This window comes from Dreissena polymorpha, chromosome 11 (assembly GCF_020536995.1).
Source record: "Dreissena polymorpha isolate Duluth1 chromosome 11, UMN_Dpol_1.0, whole genome shotgun sequence".
NCBI lineage: Eukaryota > Metazoa > Mollusca > Bivalvia > Myida > Dreissenidae > Dreissena > Dreissena polymorpha.
Window position 1 is genome coordinate 60,248,909 of NC_068365.1, and position 24,765 is coordinate 60,273,673.

The following is a 24,765-nucleotide window of genomic DNA, read 5'->3' on the forward strand; positions in this document are numbered from 1 at the left end:
GGATCCAGACATAAGCCCCCCAGGACAAAACCCCCCCAATGAAAAAATGAACATTTGGACAATTGCCCCCCAGTAGAAATGACAGGTAGGATATAAGCCCCCCAGTGCTTATTTTGCATCTGGACATTTGCCCCCCAGTGCTTATTTTAGAAGTGGACATTTGCCCCCCAGTGCCTAATTTTCAATGACATTACTCGATTGAGCAGATAATCATGTCCAATTATCACCACGCCACCTGATTACTCAAAACCTTTGAGATGATAATCCATTTATCCAATTACCACCACTGAAAGGCTTAAATAATGGAAGGGATAAATAAGGCGACACTGGATTTGATCTCTTCTCTGACTTTCATAACTTCTATGGCTAAGTGGTCAGCATCGTTACTGTGTGTTGTGGATGATGTGACCATAGTAACCTGAATATATAAAAACAATTTTTTAATATTGTAACTAAGGATAATAGCAATGAAACATTTAATTTATTACATATAAAATTATTTTGTGACGTTTTGTATAACTGTTTGGAATTAATTATGTAAATTAATTGATATTTTGAATGTTGGTAAAGCTTACAAATACTACATTTACCTTTACTTCAAAAAATTAAATTTGTGAAGTTATGCAATACTGTCTGGAATTAATTTTGCAAATGGCTATTTTAAAAGTTATGATAGCAAAGATAACAAATAGCATTTTAATATTATACTTACATCAAGATTAGTTGTCAAGGTTCCTTTACATGAAGCGCTTCTGCGCTTGGAACATTCCCAATGTATTGATTCTTTACGAGACTTCTTTTTGGTGTAAGAGTACCCATCCTTCAGTAATTTCTCAGACCCTTTATTACTCTTAATAATTTCCATGATGAAATGTATCATTTGAAATTTGATAGTTTCGTTATATACTAAGTTTTAGTTAATTGTCACTCAAACAATGTAACTACAAAAATAATTGCCTTTAAATGTTGTTATATGTGTTCACTTTAATTATCATTATTTGTACTAAGTTATGATAATTATTATTGATAATCCTTTTGATTGATTAAATAAAGAAGCCATTAATTTTCATTAACAAGTATATGATCAAAGCCACATGTCACACCTTTAACAAGCTGATAATCCTTTTGATTGATTAATTAAAGAACAATTCTTTAAGATGTTTGTTTTACCTAAGATTAGGAAATTCAAGTGTGTTTCTGGGCCTTTTTTATTTCAAATTATAATGATCCAAGTTTCTATGATTATATATTTGTGAGATATGAAATAATAATGAATCCAAAGACAGAGATATACTAGTTTAATGTAAACAACATATGATATTAGCACTGGGGGGCAAATGTTCACTTCTAAAATAAGCACTGGGGGGCAAATGTCCAGATGCAAAATAAGCACTGGGGGGCTTATATCCTACCTGTCATTTCTACTGGGGGGCAATTGTCCAAATGTTCATTTTTTCATTGGGGGGGTTTTGTCCTGGGGGGCTTATGTCCTACAATCACACAAACATTCGCCAATTTTCTTAAGTATCAAATACATTTTGGCATTTGTTACTATTTAAAGATGTCATGAAATAACGTCCAATCGGGGCAGATTTTTTCCACTGACCACGCTTATATCGCCTGTGATGTTCCTTTTTTTATACAACACAAAATAGACCCGCACTTTCCATGCTTTTTATTAAGACAAAGGATAAAGCACATTTAATTTCACGCTAGAATTTGTTATTGTCGCGTAAGCATTAAAATTCCGAAGCGTGTTTCTGACATTCGGATTACATATTAAATAATTAAATTAAATAATTAAATTAAATTATGCTCAATTCTGAATCGAACGAAACATTTACAGTTGTGCCTAATTAATTCAACGATAATTGTTCAAAAGCATCAAACGAATGCTCCCATGTAAAAACGCTACTCCCTAAAATAGACTTTTTAGAATGCTATTTTTACGTAACAATTTATTTTTCCTTAACGACGCTTTGTTTTGTTTACCTTGATATCATTATTATGCCCCCCTTCGAAGAAGAGGGGGTATATTGCTTTGCTCATGTCGGTCGGTCGGTAGGTTGGTAGGTCGGTCGGTCCGTCCACCAGGTGGTTTCCGGATGATATCTCAAGAACGCTTGGGGCTAGGATCATGAAACTTCATAGGTACATTGATCATGACTCGTTTCAGATGGCTTTCTGGACGTAAAACTTTTGTACCGGTATGATGAAAATCGTATCGCAATACAATATGCGGATGGCGTATTGCGATATAAACCGATATACTGGAAAATTGTTGCAGCACTACCAATTAGCCTGTGTGGGCACTGCTTTGGGAAAACACATCTTAATGCATGCATGTAAACTGTTGTCTCAGATTAGCCTGTGCAGTCCACACAGGCTAATCAGGGACAATACTTTCTGTTTGTTTGTATTTCATGGAAAAGAAATATCTTCTAAGCAAAAATCCACTTTTTGTGTGGACGCAGACTGTACATACTCATCTGGGATGACCATACACATGCATTGACCCCTGTACACATGCATTGACCCCTGACACTACACATGCATTGACCCCTGACACTACACATGCATTGACCCCTGACAATACACATGCATTGACCCCTGACACTACACATGCATTGACCCCTGACACTACACATGCATTGACCCCCAACACTACACATGCATTGATCCTTGACACTACACATGCATTGACCCCTGACACTACACATGCATTGACCCCTGACACTACACATGCATTGACCCCTGACACTACACATGCATTGACCCCTGACACTACACATGCATTGACCCCTGACACTACACATGCATTGACCCCTGACACTACACATGCATTGACCCCTGACACTACACATGCATTGACCCCTGACACTACACATGCATTGACCCCTGACACTACACATGCATTGATCCCTGACACTACACATGCATTGATCCCTGGCACTACACATGCATTGATCCCTGACACTACACATGCATTGATCCCTGACACTACACATGCATTGACCCCTGACACTACACATGCATTGATCCCTGACACTACACATGCATTGATCCCTGACACTACACATGCATTGACCCCTGACACTACACATGCATTGATCCCTGACACTACACATGCATTGATCCCTGACACTACACATGCATTGACCCCTGACACTACACATGCATTGACCCCTGACACTACACATGCATTGACCCCTGACACTACACATGCATTGACCCCTGACACTACACATGCATTGACCCCTGACACTACACATGCATTGACCCCTGACACTACACATGCATTGACCCTGACACTACACATGCATTGACCCCTGACACTACACATGCATTGATCCCTGACACTACACATGCATTGACCCCTGACACTACACATGCATTGACCCCTGACAATACACATGCATTGACCCCTGACACTACACATGCATTGACCCCTGACACTACACATGCATTGACCCCTGACACTACACATGCATTGACCCCTGACACTACACATGCATTGACCCCTGTTTTCAGAGCCGGTTCATATTCAGTTCTCTTTCAGTGGCAACTCCTCGATATTGAGTAACCCAACCATGGAGTGTGGTAGCTATGAACAACTCAACTACTGGGCAAACAACTTTGATGACTTCGCTGTTAGTCTTTGACATTCAACTTTTTATGAGTGATATTGTTGAGGATATTTTTTTTATATACTAAACATCACAAAAAAATGTTTGGGGATAGATACAAGGGTCCAATAATAAAATGCTATTTTTAGTGATCAATCTGTTAGAAGTGTGTTGTGCCTTTTCTGGTATTTATCATATATGTAGGATTGGATATCATCAATATTAAAATGTTACAATACTGATATTGTTAAAAGTATGATATTTTTAACGGTACTGAAAATGATACTTAACTTAAAATTTATACAATATTATGTTTTTTTTATTGAAATTTGTCATTTATGACTTTTAGCAATAACTGCATGCAAACATGATCAGTTGAAAAAAATGTACACATTTAAAGATGAATTGATCACAATAGCTCGCCATCTAGGAACAATAGAACTTTTCTCTAGTATTTATTCCTTGGTTGTTTATCAGATTTTACTTAAACCTTCAAATGTGAAAAAATGAATTATGACCCTTAAAAAACTAATAAACCTTGATAGCATGACATAACAGCATGAAGTAAAATGGTATGCTTCTATGATTTCAGGCCTCGATTGTTGTTCTATGGGACATCATGGTTCTTAACAACTGGCAAGTGTTCATGTATGCATATGGAAAATACACGACCAAGTATGTTGTGAAATAATCTAGAGTTGATTGTAATAAGTTTGTTTATGCAAGGCTGCAAAGCAGGAGGGGGATTATTGGAAAGCCCCACATATATACATCCGTCCGTCAGTCGATCCGTTACACTTTTGTTTCTGCTTTATATCCTCTTTACCTGCTGACATGTTTATATTAAATCTGCTTCAAATGAAAATGTGTTGAATAGGATGTGCAGAAGGCATAAGGCAGTCATACTGGCTCAAAATTAAGGTAATTATGAGTCCAAACATTGAGCCTCCATTTTCGCGTATCTACTCCTTATCTCCTGTACTTGTTCAAGGATTTTTGTGTTCATGTTCAGGTCATTGAGACAATGTGCACAAGGCTGTCATGCTGACTCGCCGTTAGTGTCTTTTCAAGCGCAAAGTTTGTGATTTCATTTTTTTGTCCTCATTGCAGAATTCATGTCTGTCCTGCTGGCTCAATGTCAAGGTCACACTTTAAGATTAAAGTGTTTAGCCCTTATTGTTGTGTTAACTCCATAATTTCTATAGCTCCTGAAGGATTTTCATTTAAAGTTAATATCATGCAGAAGTTGTGAAGAAGTGATGAGTGAAACATAAAGGTCCAAGTCAGGCCAAAATAATCACTGGAATATAGCTATCTCTTGGACTGCCTTATTGTTCTTCATATCTTTATCATAATATTTAAATCATCCAATTGTTTGGATTTTGAAGTAAACAAAGGCACTATATATGTATTACATGAATATAAATACCACAAATATAATTATAATATTTATGCTTATCATAGAATGCAATTACTGCATACTGTTTTCAGCTCAAATATTTATCAAATTGTTTACAATATTATACTCAGTAATTTGTTGGTCTTGCAGATGGTCCTATTTATACTTTATTGTTTGGTGGCTGTCCTGTGTGATATTGATACTAAATCTCTTCACTGCATTAATATTGGAGGTAAGTACATGTATTACTGTTTAAATAAAATTTCTCTTGTTGATTTGATTTAATTATGCAAGATGAGGCGATACTTCTATGTACATGTATACACATGTAAAATAGTGTATTTTTGTGTACAATTTGTTTTGTAAAAGCTTAAATTTATACAATGCATAAAAATATGAACAGATTGTATAGGTACATGTATCTAAGTGAGAAAAATCTGATTAGTATAATAACTCTTATTGGTTATGTTTGTAAAGTTGCTCTGTACATGAAAGTTTGAAATGGGTTGTTATCTACATTTTCTTAATGGCAATTCACATTACATGTTAGAATGATTATACTCGTATTGGTGGAATGCTCGTATCAAATTATACTTCCCTTTAAGCTGTGCTCTGTGAAAAACAGGCTTAATGCAATTTCGAAGTGCATAAAGAGTTGTCCCAGACTATCCTGTAGGGAGTACACTTTCTGCTTTTATTGAAATTTTCATACATAAGAAGTCTCTACTAGACGAAAATCCATTTAATCGGAAAGTATCGTCTCTCATTATCCTGTGCATTTGGGACGATACTTAAGGCACATAAATTGAGCTCAAACCGCGGCTTATTTAGAAAGATATCACTTGTAATATTTGCATCCTAACTTACATGATGATAAATGATATGAGCCACATTCTGGGCTAATTGGGCTTATCAGAGATGAATCTCCGCTTTTATGGAATTTTTCATTTAAAGGAAGTCTCTTTGAAACAAAAATCCAGTCAAGGGTGGGTAAGTGTCGTCCCTGATTAGCCAGTGCAGACTGCACAGGCTAATCTGGGATGCACTTTACGCACATTCATTAAGCCTAGTTTTGCTTGTTTTTACAGAATTTCATCATGAAGTGGGATCGTTTCTATGACGCCACTCACCAGCGTCGGTCCCGACAGGACACTAGCAGACAGTCCGTGAACAACAACTTCCACATGAATACACTAACAGTGCATGATATATTCAGGTAGATACATTCTTTATGCAGCAACACCTCTTTTAATGGGTACATTTTGTATAGAGACATTGGTCAAATCTAGTTCTACCAATGTACCGGTAGACAGAAATGCTTGACTGTTATTGAGTTTTTTAGCAACATGTACACATTTTATTGTTTTTGTTTTGAAATAAGGTTCATTTAAAAAAGATGAGCTGAAATTGTACACAGATTGTTTAAATGTTTTCACATAATCAAAACTTTGTTGGTGCATTTTGGACTGCCACATTAGCTGTCTTTTTCAATGCAATGATGTCTATGAGTTGTATTGTTGTATTAAATAATCATCTGTAAGTTACTTTGTACATTAATGTTTAGACGAACAAGTATACATGTAAATTGAGGATTTTTTTAGTCTTCCATTATACCCTGTTAACAAAGTTTGAGATGGGGGTATATTGGATTCACCTCTAGGTCAATTTTTATTGGTAAGGTTGTTAGTTGGTCAGTCCATGTAAAATGCTACATGTTTTTGGAGTAAACTACTTCCAAATTTCTGAAGTGTTTTAATAAAATTTTCAACAAAGTCATTATCATTTAGTGTAGACTGTTCATGTCCCAATGATCTGACTCAAAGTTCCTGTGAACAAAGCGCTACATGGGTGTAAATCTTGATTGTGTTAGAGAGCTACATGGGTGTAAATCTTGATTGTGATAGAGCGCTACATGGGTGTAAATCTTGATTGTGATAGAGCGCTACATGGGTGTAAATCTTGATTGTGATAGAGCGCTACATGGGTGTAAATCTTGATTGTGATAGAGCGCTACATGGGTGTAAATCTTGATTGTGATAGAGCGCTACATGGGTGTAAATCTTGATTGTGATACAGCGCTACATGGGTGTAAATCTTGATTGTGATAGAGCGCTTCATGGGTGTAATTCTTGATTGTGATACAGCGCTACATGGGTGTAATTCTTGATTGTGATAGAGTGCTACATGGGTGTAAATCTTGATTGTGATAGAGTGCTACATGGGTGTAAATCTTGATTGTGATAGAGTGCTACATGGGTGTAAATCTTTATTGTGATAGAGCGCTACATGGGTGTAAACCTTGATTGTGATAGAGTGCTACATGGGTGTAAACCTTGATTGTGATAGAGCGCTACATGGGTGTAAATCTTGATTGTGATAGAGGGCTACATGTGTGTAATTCTTGATTGTGATAGAGGGCTACATGGGTGTAATTCTTGATTGTGATAGAGCGCTACATGGGTGTAATTCTTGATTGTGATAGAGCGCTACATGGGTGTAATTCTTGATTGTGATAGAGCGCTACATGGGTTTAAATCTTGATTGTGATAGAGTGCTACATAGGTGTAAATCTTGATTGTGATAGAGCGCTACATGGGTGTAAATCTTGATTGTGATAGAGCGCTACATGGGTGTAAATCTTGATTGTGATAGAGCGCTACATGGGTGTTATTCTTGATTGTGATAGAGTGCTACATGGGTGTTATTCTTTATTGTGACAAAGCTTTTATTTAGCCTCACTTTGGGAAAACATGTGATTTTGCAGTTGCATGAAGTGTAGTCCCAGATTAAACTGTGTAGTGAGCTAAGGCTAATCAGAGAAATCACTTTCCATTTTTAGCTCACCTGAGCACAACATGCTCATGGTGAGCTTTTATGATCGCCTTTTGTCTGTCGTCCGTCGTCTGTCGTGCGTTGTCTGTTGTGCGACGTCAACATTTGCCTTGTTCACTCTATAGAGGCCACATTAATTGTCCAATCTTCATGAAATTTGGTCAGAAGTTTGGTTTCGATGATATCTTGGATGAGTTCGAAAATGGTTACGTTTACTTGAAAAACATGGCTGCCAAGGGGCGGGGCATTTTTCCTTATATGGCTTTATATGGCTATAGTAAAATCTTGTTAACACTCCAGAGGCTACATTTATTGTCTGATCTTCATGAAACTTGGTCAGAAGATTAATCCCAATAATATCTTGGACGAGTTCGAAAATGATGCCGGTTGGTTGAAAAACATGGCCGCCAGGGGGCGGGGCATTTTTCCTTATATGGCTATAGTAAAACCTTGTTAACACTCTAGAGGCCACATTTATTTTCCGGTCTTCATGAAACTTGCTCAGATTTGTCCCACTGATACCTTTGATGAGTTCAAAAATGGTAAACTTTGCTTGAAAAACATGGCTGCCAAGGGGCGGGGCATTTTTCCTTATATGGCTATATATGGCTATAGTAAAATCTTGTTAACACTTTAGAGGCCACATTTATTGTACAATCTTAATGAAACTTGGTCAGAATATTCATCCCAATAATATCTTGGACGAGTTCGAAAATGATGCCGGTTGGTTGAAAAACATGGCCGCCAGGGGGCGGGGCATTTTTCCTTATATGGCTATAGTAAAACCTTGTTAACACTCTAGAGGCCACATTTATTGTCCAATCTTGATGAAATATGGTCAGAAGATTTGTCTTAATGATATCTTGGATGAGTTCAAAAATGGTTACGTTTGCTTGAATAACATGGCCGCCAAGGGGCGGGGCATTTTTCCTTATATGGCTATATAAGGCTATAGTAAAATCTTGTTAACACTCTAGAGGCCACATTTATAGTCCGATCTTCATGAAACTCGGTCAGAAGATTCATCTCAATAATATCTTGGACGAGTTCAAAAATGATGCTGGTTGGTTGAAAAACATGGCCACCACAGGGGCGGGGCTATTTTCCTTATATGGCTATAGTAAAACCTTGTTAACAATCTAGAGGTCACATTTATTTTCCGATCATCATGAAACTTGGTCAGAAGATTTGTCCAAATGATATCTTGGATGAGTTCGAAAATGGTTTTGGTTGCTTTAAAAACATTGCCACCAGGGGCGGGGCATTTTTCCGTATATGGCTATATATGGCTATAGTAAAACCTTGTTAACACTAGAGGCCACATTTATTGTCCAATCTTCATGAAATTTGGTCAGAAGATTGGTCTCAATGATATCTTGGATGAGTTCGAAAATAATTATGTTTGCTTGAAAAAAATGGCTTCCAAGGGGCAGGGCATTTTTTCTTATATGGCTATAGTAAAATCTTGTTAGCACTCTAGAGGCCACATTTACTGTCCGATCTTCATGAAACTTGGTCAGAAGATTCATCCCGATAATATCTTGGATGAGTTAAAAAATGATGCCGGTTGGTTGAAAAACATGGCTGCCAGGGGGCGGGGCATTTTTCCTTATATGGCTATAGTAAAACCTTGTTAACACTCTAGAGGCCACATTTATTTTCCGATCTTCTTGAAACTTGGTCAGAAGATTTGTCCCAATAATATCTTGTTATCTCAGGTGAGCGACTTTGGGCCTTTCTGGCCCTCTTGTTGTTTATATTTTTTGATTAAAGGAAGTCTCCTATTAGTGAAAATCCAGTTTAAGAGGACAGTGTCATTCAGTGTTGTTCCTGATTAGCCAGTGCCGACATGCTATTCTGGGCCAACACTGTACACACATGCATCAAATCCTTATTCCCAGAGAGAGGCTCAATCTACTTGCTATCTACAAATGTCTCATATTCTGGGTCTTGTTGAAATACCAGGTATTTACTGATGCCTTTTCAGACCAAACCTAAAGGAGCCGTCAGAAGCTGAGATCATGGAGACACTTTCCAGGCTGAGGTTTTTCCCCTGTGAGCAGAACTTGAGTGTGTGATAGACAACGACACTTGAACGTCAGATTGTCAATACTTGTACTGTGTATACAAGTCTGCAAAATGTTTGCATTTATACAGCAGTCAGAAATTTATTATGTGTGTGGTTAACATGTTCCACAGAATAACAATTTTAATAATTGAATGATGAAATGATTTAAGTGAAGAACTTCAGACTGCCAATGTGAATTGAATATATATCTGAAAAACAATTACAGCTGTTATTATGAGTAGAATAAATAACTTGACACACAATTCCAGGCCTCTTGAACAGAATGATGAAGCAAGTTTAAACATGAATCTCATTTGTTGTGTAATTGTGATGACTCCGCATTATTAGGTTATGGTTTGCAATATGTCGCTACTTGGAACATTTTTAGCTCAACTATTATATATGAAATATATATAGTGGAGCTATCCTACTCACCCCGGCGTCGGCGTTAGCGTTAGTGTTAGCGTTAGCGTGCAAATTTTAAAGTTTGCGTACCATATATTTTGCATACTTCTTTACCAACATGACCCCAATCTATAAACAAGAGCAGAAAACTGTATCAAGCATTTTGACAGAATTATTGCCCCTTTTATACTTAGAATATGCATATTATTGATAAATCTATGTTAAAGTTTGCGTACCACCTCAAATATTTTCTATGTCCTTTGACATATTGCTTTCATATTTTGCATACCTCTTTACCAACATGATCCCAATCTAAAAACAAGAGCAGACAACTGTATCAAGCATTTTGACAGAATTATTTTCACTTTTATACTTAGATAATTGAACATTTTGCTTAAATTGCCAAAACTTCTTTATTTATTATCACATTTGATTCATACTTTGACGAAACAACACTTACCTGACATACCACAATGCACTCGACCCAAACCATCCCCCATGCCCAACCCCAGAATCCCCCCCCCCCAAAAAAATATTTTTTTTCCCTTATTTTTGAAAGAGCATCTATTAAATGACCACACACCCACATTATACCCCCCCCACCCCTCTCCATGATGGCTTACGTTATATTGTCAAGCACTCGAATAGTCACGCGCTGTCCTCTGACAGCTCTTGTTTTGTTTATTGTAGTAACCGCTGTCATTTTGAACATTTATGTATGTATGCAATTAAACTGCCTGTTCTTCCATATTTAGGTTGTATAAAACATCTTTTTTTTATTTTAAATTTATTGTTAAACTTAAAAAAATCTGTTGATTTTATGTGAAGTAACAAAGTTGTCTTGTGAAAGTCATGAATAATGACAAAATATTGACTGCTTGTATGTACAACATTGCCCCTATGCAAAGGTGTGTATTGAACAAAGCAATACTTTTTTGTGGGCTAATTTATATGCTTGCACATATTTTTATGACAGAATAAGACTAATGTCTTCCCATAAGTATCATCATGGTTTTGATCCTCACTATGTTATAGTGAATTATTAACTGTCTAGGCAGATTGTTCTCAATACTGTTTGTTTTATCATAGGGCATATAAGTTGTTCTTGTTTTTTATTTAGTTTATGTTTGTTTGTCAAATGTTTTTTGCAAATGTATGTTATATTTTTCCTCAAACAGTGATAAGCTGATATTAGCTTGTTTATATTTTGATTAATATTTTGTCGCTTTTTTGCATGAAATCTATCACTTATCAAATTAAAACCTTAATGAATGTTTTTAGCTTACATTTATTGTAAATTTTTTGAAAGCACCCCATGCCAAATGTTACAAGTGTAGAGCATTTTAGGTAACTGTTTATGTCCATTTATTGTTATGCAATGCCCTATTGTTCATATATATTATATAATATATGTTATGTTTTGTTATGGTACTGATACTTTCCATTTGTCGTCATTGACTACAATCAGAATGGAAAGCATGTTTTATGAATGCAAAATCAAGGGATTATAAGACCAATGGATTTTTTTAAAGTGCGAAAACATTCCATTGTGGCTGTTTTTGCCAACTTGCAATTGTTTTTTATGTACCTCATTAATTGTTAATTATACTAAATTGCTGGAGAATTGAGTTTCAATTATTTTTTTACGAAAGGAATTTTTTTTTATCACAATAGAAATATTTTTGTAACTTGCCTCATACTATCAGTTAATTTTAATAAATCAGCTGACATGCGACGTTATTTCAATAGATAAATAAATAAATATATATGTGTATAGATCAATAAAGTACTGAGAATTACTTTCCATAATGCATAACTGTAAATTTGAATATCTTATGTTAAAAGTAATTATCTATGCCCCTATTATACCAACCCAATGTATTAGCGAATATTCTATACCATACCACTTTATGAATGCCAGCTGATGTTTAGCATTTGTCCTAACTCTAATGATTTAATCAAAAACCGTTATCCTTTCCACTTAATGTTCAGCTTTTGTTCTGCTAATTTCATAACTCTTACCAATACATGATAACCACCTAATTGTATGAGAATGTCCGAACCCTTGCCACTTTATATACACCAGCATAAGTTTTACAAATGTCCCAATCCTTGCCTTAACCAACGAATAGTACCCGTTACTGTGCTATCTCTAACCACACTGTAGCGCCTATTGCCGAGACCCTAACCATTGCATAATACATGCTGATTTTTTGCATATGTCAAAAGTCTAACCTTCCCGTTATTCATACTCTGGTTTTTAGATTGTCCGAATCCTAACACTTAATAATACTGGCTCATGTTTTGCTTATGCCCTTACCATAACCTTTAGCACATTTTACCTGATCCAGTTATGCGAATATTGTCGCCATCAACCTAAACAAGCCACAGCATTGGCTCCTGGTATGCCCATTGTTTTCATACGCTTATAGTTACCACATAGTAATATTATTATCTGAAATGGGAATATTCTTACATGGAACTTAAACATATTGACCTATGAAATGTGAAAATTCTATCACTGAAATTAACCTTCAACCTGAATCTACTGTTTTACCGGCTCCATTAATATTTTTTTCCTTCAATTTAAACAAACTGTATAATCGACTTCCGGTATGATTATGTCCTTACACTAACACGTAGCCACTCTGTGTGTGGGGGTATTTTGAAGTTTATGAGGTCATTCTGAGCCTGAGGGTGCTTTATGTATGGACTCTGAATGTGTTCTAGCACTCCTACTTAATTAGTTTACTACACTCACGAAATTTGGGACGAACTTTGAATATAGCTGCAATTTCCAGCTTTTAAGTCGATACTGAAGAATAATCAATTTTGAGTTTGTTTTGTGTTATTTGACTTGAGACGCAGAGGAAACCACACCTGGCATACTCTAATTCTAACCACATCAAAGTACCAGCTTCTGGTATACTAATCTCACAAAACCTAGCAAAAATCATTGCAGTATTAGCTCTTGTTTCGAATGATCTTGCTCTAACCCTACTTAACTTGTATATACGGTAATTTATATATGGTCATAGTTGTTGATAGTTGTTATTATAGTATGCTAAAGATAACAGAATAAACTTTAAGTTATGAAGTAAGAGTCTGGTTATTTTATTTTTTTGTAAAATGTTATATACGGTTATTTATATACGGTAAAAAATGTTGATTATTTTATCAAGTTATGCCATTAAAACAGAATAAATTTTCAGGAGTGAACACTGAGTCTATTTTTATTGATGTAAATTTTACGAGCTGTTTAGATGTGAAAATTTAAGGTCACTTAACATTAGCAGCCGTTAAAATTTTGCCGTGGCACAGCCTCGGGAATGAATGTTGTTAGAACCTTTATGGGTCCAAGATAATTAACAGTATCCTTGCATGGAATCTGATATCAATACTCGTGCTATCTTTGTTCTTTGCACAATAGCGGAATGAATGCAACACTTTGCAGTAGGACATAAGCCCCCCAGGACATAAGCCCCCAAATAAAAAAATGAACATTTGGACAATTGCCCCCAGTAGAAATAATCGATAGGACATAAGCCCCCCCAGTGTTTATTTTGCATCTGGACATTTGCCCCCCAGTGCTTATTATAGCCATAGAAGTTATGAAAGTCAGAGAAGAGATCAAATCCAGTGACGCAAACAATTGTGGGAACCCAGGTCAACTTTTGAGTGATAACCTATCGAAACATCCAGTATGTGTAATGTGTATGAATGGCTGCTGGTAAGCCAGACACATTAAAACGTGCTGTTAGACGAATTAAACGTGGAAATACAACACCAGAACCAGCAAATGTAACAGAAATACCTGAGATTCCTGAAGAGTACACAGCCACTGGTGGGATGGATAATATACCATTGTTACTTTATGACAATTACAAATCAGATCAGGAAAATGAAAACATAATTTTAATATATGGAGCTAAGTTGGGATTAAAACATTTATGTGACAGTGATAAATGGTACATGGATGGAACATTTGGAACCACTCCTAAACAATTCAAACAGCTGTATAAAACAATAATATAATATTGTAAATAATTATAATAGCAATTAAACATTTAATTTATATATAAAATAAGAAACATTTTGAAATAAATTTTGAAGTATTACCTCAAATAATTACATTTGTGAAGTTATGCAATTTTGTCTGGAATTAATTTTGTAATTTGTTATTTTAAAGTTATGATCGCAAAGATAACAAATTGTAAGTTGCTGGACCTTTTTTATTTTAAATTATAATGATCCAAGTTTCTATGATTATATATTTATTAGATATGACATAATACTGTATCCAACAACAGAAATATACTCATGGAAACAACATATGATATAAGCACTGTGGGGCAAATGTCCACTTCTAAAATAAGCGCTTGGGGAAAATGTCCAGATGCAAAATAAGCACTGGGGGCTTATGTCCTACCTGTCATTTCTACTGGGGGCAATTGTCCAAATGTTCATTTTTTCCTTGCGGGGCTTATGTCCATGGGGGCTTATGTCCGGATCCCCTTTGCAGTTCTTTTGAAAGTTATTCATAATGTGCGCATACAATAAACTATTAGCTTAATTTTTGGTCAATTGCATAATTTCAATTTATTTGGCGTGCCAAATAGTTCCATCCAAATATTACATAATTAAGTTTGAACGAGTATGAAATGCATTACTTTAATTGTGTGTAATTCATGTTTGATTTTGGCCTGGGGCGTAGTCCCAAGGCCATAGAAATGATACTTATTTCTGAGCCGATCCGAATTGGCTGGCTGCCAAAAAGCAAATTTCCAAAACTCAGATTTACCACTTAATTCATGCGCACTAAAAGAAGTTCTTAGCAGATCTCAATAACCCGCCTTGTAAATACAGAACATCACTATATAACATGACAGTGTCACAAAAAGTGTAAACAAAAAATATTAAAGCAAAATTGCTAAGCATTGGCTACGACATAGTTTTTATTGTTTACATATTCATGCGAGAATAAGTTCCTCACTAGACGGTCTAGGCCGACAAGATACGAGTGTTTACGGAGACAGTAAGAATAAATTTTTTTTGTGAAATTTTTGAAGAAATAATATTGGGTATTTATAAACATATTTTAAAATATTGTATTTTTTTTCTACGTGAGACAAAGTACACAATCTGTACACCGTTCTTTATCAGGGCAACTGGATTTTCTTTTGTATACACATTACACAGGAAGAATGAGTGTTTTCCTGGTCTGATAATTATGTAATAGAAAGCTATTTTAGGCTATACACTATGATAACTATATTTTTCTTGGAGATCTGAACTATGATTGCCTTATTAAAGAGAAATGTACAAATATTACTGAACTATGTGACATGTTTGACCTAACAAATATGGTGAAATCACCGACATGTTATACTTAAAATCATGAGCCTAGCCTACTTGATGTTATACTTACCAACTTGCCGAATAAATGTTCAAACATATTGAATTTTAATTGCAGTATTAGTTACTGCCACACTATGATTGGTTTTATTTTTAATTTAACTGCCCCAACATATAAAGCTAGCTGGATTAGCTATAGAGGTTTTAAGAAATTTGATGTAGACAATTTTTTAAATGACTTTAAATTAGGCCCGGTTATGGATGCAATACTGCTCTACTAAAAATTGTTGAAGACTGGAAATACTTCTTGGACAAAAATCAGTATCTGGCAGCAATTTTGATGGATCTCTCAAAAGCCTTTGACTGTTTGCCTCATGATTTATTGTTATTAAAAATGAATTTCTATGGAATGTTTGAGCAGTCTTTGAATCTTATTTGAAAGTTATTTAACTAAAAGGAAACAATGTGTTAAGATAGGAAATATATGTAGTAATGATCAAGGTATCATAAAAGGTGTTCCATAAGGTTCCATACTTGGACTTATACTTTTCAACATATTCTTTATACTTTTCAACATATTCATTAATGACACATTTTATTTTATTTACAAAAGTCAATTTTACAACTATGCAGATGACAATACTCTTTCTTACTCTAGTTCTTGTGTTACAAATTTAGTTAGTACATTAGAAACAGATATCTGAAATCTTATAGACTGGTTCTCAAAAAATCATATGCAGGAACACCCAGATAAATTTCAGGCAATAGCTCTTGGGAAGAAAATCCACCAGCAGAAAATTAACTTTAAATTTAATAATATAGAAACAACATGTGAAGATGAAGTGAAATTACTTGGTGTAAATCTAGATTTTATGTTAAATTTCAATTCTCATGTATCAAGTATTTGTAAGAAAGCTTCTAGACAGCTGAATGTATTGAACCGGATTGGTAGACATCTGAATAGATTAAGCAGACTCACTATATACTACTCTTTTGTTATGTCAAACTTTAACTATTGTCCCCTGACTTGGCACTTTACCAATGAATCTAATACTAGAAAGATAGAGAAAATACAGGAAAGAGCTCTGAGATTCATATTTGATGATTTCTGTAGCAGCTATGATGAATTACTTTAAAAATCTGGTCTTATCTCACTGAAAGTTAGAAGGTTAAGATCTATTGCCTTAGAAACATACACAATTCTTAATAAAATGTCCCCAGAGTATCTACATGGTTTACTGCATCTAAAAAATGTTAATAATAATTTTAGGCACTCTTATACTGTTGAGATACCCCTATCAAGGACAGAAAGATATGATATAATATATTTTAGGTATGCTGCTGCCAAACTATGGAATGACCTTCCGGAAAACTTCAGGAAAGCATCCTCTTTTAACCATTTCCGATCTCTAGTAAACACTTGGCATGGAGAAAACTGCTCTTGCTCCTCGTGCGATGTCACATAATTGTCAATAGCCTTGGCAGCGATATATCTGGATTTCTGTTATTTCGATATTTTGCCATGTTATGTTGCCAGCTTTTCTTTGTTGTTCTGCTACCGTTATTTTGTTTTCTGTTGCTGCTAGTTTATAGTTCATAGATAGCTTAGCAAAGTCTAGAACGATTAGGTGCATGCTCATAATAGCTTTATTAGCCTGCAATGCTTTAAATGCTTTACGTGTGCTTGATTATATGTGCTAAATACTAGTCTTAATCATATGTCCTTAGTCATACGTGTACTAGCCTATGTCTATTTTGAATGTCCGGCTGTAACAATGTGCTATCCTTGCTTAAAGTGCATAAATTTAAATTTAATTATATGTATACTCTGTCTTGTAAGGAAGCTGCTGCTTAGTTCCTCACAAATCTAATTTGAGAGGATAGTCGATTTCTTACAACATTTTTTACTTGTCGCACTGTTGTGTCCATATTCGTCTGTCAGTGTTTTTACTCTCTTTCTTTTATGGCGGTTTAAGACATATAGTCAAGATCAGCAGCTATACCACAAGTTTTTACTCTGTAATATTTGTATAATGTTTGTATTTCTGGTTTTATTGTTTAATGTATATGTATCCTACCTAGTACCTTCCCTCTTTGATGTACTACAATAGCATAGCATTATATTATATATATATATATGGATATATAAATGTTAAATTCGGACAATACACCCTAAATGCATTTTACGTCACACTAAATCTAGCCCCAGGCCTTCAGTGCCTACAGCGCTTTGATTTAATTTAAGTATACGCATATAAATTTTATGCAACGATCGTTATTTTATGTTTATGCCGATAAGGAGGTAAGTGATATAATAAAGCAAAAAAATCGATCAAAATACTTCAAATCGTCACATTTTTGGGATCAAACAAAAAACTTGCCATATACACAAAATAATGCGAATTTTATATATTATTGTCATCAGTATTTTTTCAGGAATGAAAGCTCTATAATTAGTTAACACGAAAATGTCGAGAAACACCGGAGTCTTCTTGACATGTCAAAAGTGTGAGCCTTCCTGATCACTTCAACCAGATTGGAACGCTACATTTCCTGTCCCTGAGTAAGATTCATATCTTTGGTTTCGGAATAGATGGCGAGCCGGGCCAATGCCATCATTGATGGTGGCGCTGCTCAAGGCCCTAATCCATCTCCATGATTGATTGGACGATCGAAAACCATGGTGGTAACCCGGCGTCTTTTGCCATGCATGCAGATTACTGTCACGGTATTAATATGTATAACTGTTACATAAAGTACATATTTATATACTTTTGAAACGTGTGTGTCACATTATCGTATGGTTTACTTAATTTTTAATATGCATTTTCTATAAAAAAAATCATCTGAATAATTACATAATTATTTACGTTGTTAACTAGCAACATATTTGTAAGTACCTTAAACTATTGTTTCATACATCTATATTTGTTTCTATTTCACTTCAACTACTTGGCTACTTTATATGGCGAGTTATGACTGGACTACAATATACTGTTGAATACCGTATGCAGATTCCAGGTTGATATCACAAAACAAGATATTGCTTTTGAAATTGATTAGACAATATTAACGTATGGCTGCGCATAATAATTTATATCATTTGTATATAAAAAATATATACATTTGTTGTTTAATGGTTACTTAATTAAGGAGATTAACATGAAATGAATTTAAAACCGTTAGCTTCAAGAAATAAATAGCAATAACACGTTACACATAGTTTTCAAGACAACATGGAACTGAAATATTAAAAACATGTATATTAAATAAACAGCATTACAAGACATACAAAATGCCACGTTGGCGTAGCGTTTTCGAAAAGTAAGACTATCTTCAGAAGGAGCGATTGTGAGAGAATACCAGTTGGAGGCCGTTGTAAATAATTTGTCAACAAAGACAACGCTGTGCGATACTCGACATAGACACGCAGGCATTAGAGAGATTATCCAGGCAGCCAATGGAATAAGGTAAAAATCATGCATAATATGATAATGAATTTATTAATATATCGGCGTTCAATTTTTTGTCTTATTACTATTTTGTAACAAGTATATATTGTTTCGTAAATCAGAATTGTTTTTTTTCTGCACAAAGAAACACGTGTATATTCGTATGAAGGCTGTACCAGTAATTCCAGTTCTCTGCAGATGAACAAGATGTAGCAACATAAAGGGCATCACGTGGCGCTGTACATCAGACATTTACGGACCCGGCGTTCTGCTTCAGTAATGCGACTCGTCCACATCAAGACACGCATAGCTCTGTAAATCTGTTCGACCGTACGTTCATGCAATGATATGCTATGCACCAACACTGTATTTGTCTATGACAACATAATGAATTAAACAACTAAGTTAACTAATTTTATGGTCCGTATTATAAATCAACATGTTAATATTTGCTCAATTTGTCGCAACTGACTCAAACGTCAAACTTAAAATGTAACATAACGTCACAAAATGCGCATTATTTCAATAATTTGTTACTATTACACTTCACATTAATGCGCTATATAGACACACAGCAAACGTGTGAAAATTGTCATTAACGCATGTGATATATTATTCTAATGTTAGATAAATTAAAACGATAATATTTTAGCAAACAATTTCGAACATGGTTTACGTAATAAACAATTGCGTCATAGGTAGACATATATACATTTTTTGCCTCTTCGATTATAAATCCAATGAGAAAAAATGATATAAGAACGTAAACTATCAAAGCTCAATTTTTCTATAAAACATGTTTCTTGTGTTTATGAATCACGAATGCAAACTATTTTTCTCGGAACTGTAAAATGAATACCTAGATTTTTATACATCGAACGATTTCTTTCAATAGAATTCTATATAAAAAAAACTTAAAGTGTAATATGATGACAAAATATCCATACATTTAGTGTCGGCACTTTATTAGAGTGGTACTTATAGTCAAAGTCTGATTAAAATATAATGAGGACATATACAGATAACATAAGTAATTAACAACACATTTATATCTGATCAAAAGGCAATGTTTGTGAATGAGTAAGAAGCGACGTTTAAGTGTATCAAACTGTCATATCGAGCAATTGACTGTAACACAGTTATGTCACACACAAAATGAAAGCATCGAGACAAACAATAACACGAAAATGAAGACCATGTAACTTATTAGGGAAAATGCAATTTAATAAATGAATTGTGGTGAGTGGTGAAGAAGGTACCCCATGGTGTTTATCAGTGTTTAAATATTTAAAGAAATCACTTGCATATACAATTCAACAAAACAACACGAAACAAATTCTAAATATCCGCAAATAAAATAAACACGTAGGGTATTCACATATGTAACATGCTTAAACAATCGTAAGTTTTGATTGGTTATAAGTAATACACGCAATTTGGGAGATAATTTGATCAAAATCGACACATTGTTAAATAATATCTACAAAAACAGTTTAAATAGCATTTCTATATACATCTTCCAACTTCAAATATAATAAATTCCGATGAACATTTATGTCCACACAAAGTGATGACTTTATAGATAAGCATGCACTTGTTATCAAAATATATATAGTTTATTATTAGTACAGTTCTATTCGTTATTGACAATGTACAACAACTTATTAATTTCTTATTTTACGTTTAAACAGTATGTTCAATGTCTATATTGACGTGTTTAAAGGTTCTGGTAGGTTTCCGCGTTCTTGATGTATGACAAAATGGCTTCATAGCAAAATCTGTACTGTGCCTGAAGTGAAACATTTTAATAAAATAATAAACCTTCCAAACGTAAGACAATCAAAGGGTATTGCCATAAAAATGCATAAGGCATTGTATACGCGCGGCTGTTAAAAATCAAACGATTTTATTTTTACTAATTATAAAGGCATTGCAGCAGTATAGCACGACACAACTTTACAATTTTGAAAATTTCGTTCATTTACCTTGCTTTGAACCAAATCTCTAAACTTGGTCTTCATTGTTTTTGCAGATTCCACAATGTTTATTTGCCCATTTTCTTTTCTGATTCGGACCATCTCGTTCATGACCAACGCCGTAAGTCCGCATCGAATAAAACCAGTTCTAGAATAATACACGAAGATAATAAACACAAATGGTTTGGCTAAGGTGATGATGAAACGCATTGAAAAAGTATGTAAATGATAACGCATTAGTTTATAAAATAAAACCATTCCGACATTATTAATTACATACTTAATTCGTAACAAGTAAAGTCTCCTTTCGTAGTTTTAAATATGTATACCTTAATGCAATAAACCCCATAATGATTTAACAGATTTTCCTTTATATGCAAATAAACAGTCACATATTCGCATGAACTTCCGCCTTATACTAAACTCACTGGCAATGGATCAGTATCGGCTTGCTGTCGGAGAGTTGGGGCTGCGAATCCAGCGCCTTCGCAATCAGATCTAGGAAGGACTGCATATCTGGTGGAGTGTCACTTCCCTCCAGCCATGATGTCAAATGGAACTGCTTTATTGTGGTCAGGTTATTCTCACCCTGTTAAGATATAATAGAAAAAGTATTATTTACTTAGTGATGAACGTAGCTAAAATTGTTAAAAATGAGTTACCAACAGTGAAATTATCAAATATTGGTCGGAATCATATTGAAAACAATATTATTTTTCAATATTATTTATTTAATTGTAGTTTTTGTTATACCCTTAATGTTATACCATACTTAATAAGGTTTTTGTATTGTGTGTTGTTGTTGATGACAATGTCAAGTCCATACTATATGTTCATATTGATGAGGATAACGCAATCTAGCAGTGACAATATGCACACAACCAGCGATTTTATAATAAAAAGTGGGGGCGAAAATATTAGGGGCACAATGCACTACTTTGAGCAAGTCCACAGACAGACGGACTGTCTATTTTTCATAGACCAACAACACGAGTTCCATGATATTTCTTCAACAGTCCAATAGAAGATTAAACTGACCTCGTCTGTGTTTAGTTAACGCTGCTTACCTCATGATTGTCATCTCTACATGAGAAACTTCTTTCCACAATGCCGTTGTTTTTCTTTTCCTGTATGTACTTGACAGCAAATTTTCCTACCCGACCGCTTCCTCGACCTCCCAAAAATTTACAGGTCTAAAAAGCAACCAAGTCAACAAAAAGTTGTATTCATTAAAACGTTCTGACATACGCAATAAATTAGTTTATATGTTTAGTAATAAGAGTAAAAATACACGACGGTAGCGATGTTTAAAGGCGTGTTGGAAAAAAGCGTCAGTCAATAACTCATTCTTAATAATAATACAGAAGGTAATAATGATGAGTGCATATTTATCAAAACATGCAAGCTAACTGCATACTGATACTTTACCTCGTATGCCGCACTGCCGGGCGCTGATAGGTTGATCATTGTGGTTACATGATGTTCCTCAGCTAACGACCAGAACTCTTCCAGATGTTGGTCAGTGGGAGACATGCACACTAGGAGGGCATTCGTACTTCCGAATGCCTGTTCATACCCATAGCATACATATGAACATACATTAAGTAATAATTTGACTTTTCATATATTTTTTTTTATACAAGTTAAATATAAGCGAAGTGATTTTCGTAAAAAGTATTTTATATGCCATTTCCATATGTGTTTCAATGTGTACATTACGTGCCCAGATAATACATTCACATCTTGAAAACGAGCTCATTACCAGTATCAAAATAGATATCGTCCATCTATGGAAGCCTATAGTTACATAAATACTCAAAATTAATGAATATTTCGTAAAGTATTTCGTTAAATAAAGTTTACCCATAACAAATCAGTGTCTCTTATAGCAATAACACAAATTCCAACGCTCGATGTGATCTGGTAACATAGATTTAACGAGATACACATTTATTTTTGTGTGACAAAATATTCCACGTGTATTTCACGCAACGATATCCGAATATTGACGAACGAACGCGACTTTGGCTTTGGGCAGCTCATGAAAAATACGTCGTGCTTCCGACGCTGCCCGATGCCAATTTCGCGTTCGCTCGTAAATGTTTGGAAATCGCCGCGGGAAATTTACATCGAATATATTGTGACACGAACAATAAAACCGAGCATTTTGAATCACTTACCATACCACCTCTAGCGTTGAAATGTAGGCTATTGCTACAATAAACACTGATTTTTTATGGCGCAACTTTATTTTACGAAATATTCGTTTATTTTGAGTATTTATGTAGCTTAAATCAATTGAATTTATGATTTCTAAATGAACTGAAAATACTGCATTTTAAATTCATGCAAAGTTATATAAATAAATTGGTCATTCCTACCGGGATGAACTCAACGCCGAGCTGCTGGATATAGTTTGATCCCCGCTTTAGCAATTGGGGGCGGTACGCGTCAACTAAATTAGTAAATAATGACATTAAAACATATTGTGTTCAGAATAAGTATATCATCTGTTAAAAAAGATGACATATCCATATATATTTCTATTTAATTGACTCATTGCTATTAAGTAAGTCGTTCTTTGACTATTTCACTTGCGTTGAAAGTTAATATTATGAATATCATAATATTATGTTATTTTATCATTAGTGGTTGGTTGAAAATTAATAGTTATAAAACAGCAGCAGCATCAATGCATCAAAAGGTCTGAACACCAACAATACAGTATCTATTTTACCTATATTAACTTGTTAACGTATGACACAAACGTATAAGTATAAGAAGATGATTATGGCAAACACTGTATTTATCTTTATATGGACTAATTGAGCAACATACTTTCAGAAATAGCATTGTCCAAGTTGCCGTAAATGGGCTCACATGACGCATGCGCAAATGCATTGACTTCTCTAGAGCTGTCTTCTACACTTCTCACAATCAACTACAAATATAATTATTTATTCAGATAAGCACATATTCTGTCTTCCTTATTTAACATGGAAATTTATACACGAGCAGTGTTATTTGTTTGCCTCATACTTTTACAAAAGTGATGCTATTTAAAGTTGGTAATTTTATTTATATAATTGCATAGGTATACTCATGAAGAGTATGATTTCGCTGATCGTGTTCACTTACATCAAATTGCTTGTCCACGCGTGTAATGTTTGAACCTTTCTCATTTCCTATCATGTACTTGAAGACATTTTCAAACTGCCTCGTCAACACGTGGTGTGTTCCCATTAAAAAAGCATCTGCCAGTGCTTCATGCATATACACATACTGGTCCTACAAAAATATTTATTTGTTTCTTTATATATTTGTCAAAATGGTCATGCTGCTCTCAATGTTAAACACAATGTCAATTACATGATTTAATAATTATATAAACGATAAAATTCCAGTGAAATTATAAGAGGTCAATGGCCGATACACTGCAGGGCAATACACACAGCACATCAATAAACAAAGTCAATATAAAAGCAAAACAGTATACACACCTTTGTTTGAACCATGTTTACTCTCTGTTGTCTCAGCGCCTCGACCATTGGAAAGGGCGTAACATATCCTTCCATCCTCCCTAGGTTGATCAAAGTATCAAGAGCGATAAATGTTCCTGTCCGGCCGACCCCAGCACTGTCAAATAAAAGCC

General features: G+C 34.7%; 2 protein-coding genes across 16 annotated transcripts in view; one reads left to right on the forward strand and one right to left on the reverse strand.

The window, feature by feature from the left end:
- The window catches only part of LOC127851917 (two pore channel protein 2-like), a 60,288-nt gene extending 46,739 nt beyond the window's left edge, over positions 1-13,549 (forward strand). For both annotated transcript variants that reach the window (XM_052385903.1, XM_052385904.1), the window contains exons 21-25: positions 3,560-3,650; positions 4,219-4,301; positions 5,176-5,257; positions 6,114-6,241; positions 9,845-13,549. In XM_052385903.1, coding sequence (XP_052241863.1) covers positions 3,560-3,650; positions 4,219-4,301; positions 5,176-5,257; positions 6,114-6,241; positions 9,845-9,935 — 475 coding nt within the window. In that variant the 3' untranslated portion in view covers positions 9,936-13,549. The remainder of the gene's footprint in view (positions 1-3,559; positions 3,651-4,218; positions 4,302-5,175; positions 5,258-6,113; positions 6,242-9,844) is intronic.
- Positions 13,550-19,169: 5,620 nt separating this feature from the next.
- Positions 19,170-24,765, reverse strand: part of LOC127851914 (uncharacterized) — a 34,385-nt gene continuing 28,789 nt past the window's right edge. For all 14 annotated transcript variants that reach the window (XM_052385889.1, XM_052385888.1, XM_052385898.1 and 11 more), the window contains 9 exons: positions 24,614-24,749; positions 24,252-24,401; positions 23,952-24,054; positions 23,495-23,568; positions 22,542-22,679; positions 22,181-22,306; positions 21,542-21,702; positions 21,123-21,261; positions 19,170-20,926 (listed from right to left, as the gene is read on the reverse strand). In XM_052385889.1, coding sequence (XP_052241849.1) covers positions 20,855-20,926; positions 21,123-21,261; positions 21,542-21,702; positions 22,181-22,306; positions 22,542-22,679; positions 23,495-23,568; positions 23,952-24,054; positions 24,252-24,401; positions 24,614-24,749 — 1,099 coding nt within the window. In that variant the 3' untranslated portion in view covers positions 19,170-20,854. The remainder of the gene's footprint in view (positions 20,927-21,122; positions 21,262-21,541; positions 21,703-22,180; positions 22,307-22,541; positions 22,680-23,494; positions 23,569-23,951; positions 24,055-24,251; positions 24,402-24,613; positions 24,750-24,765) is intronic.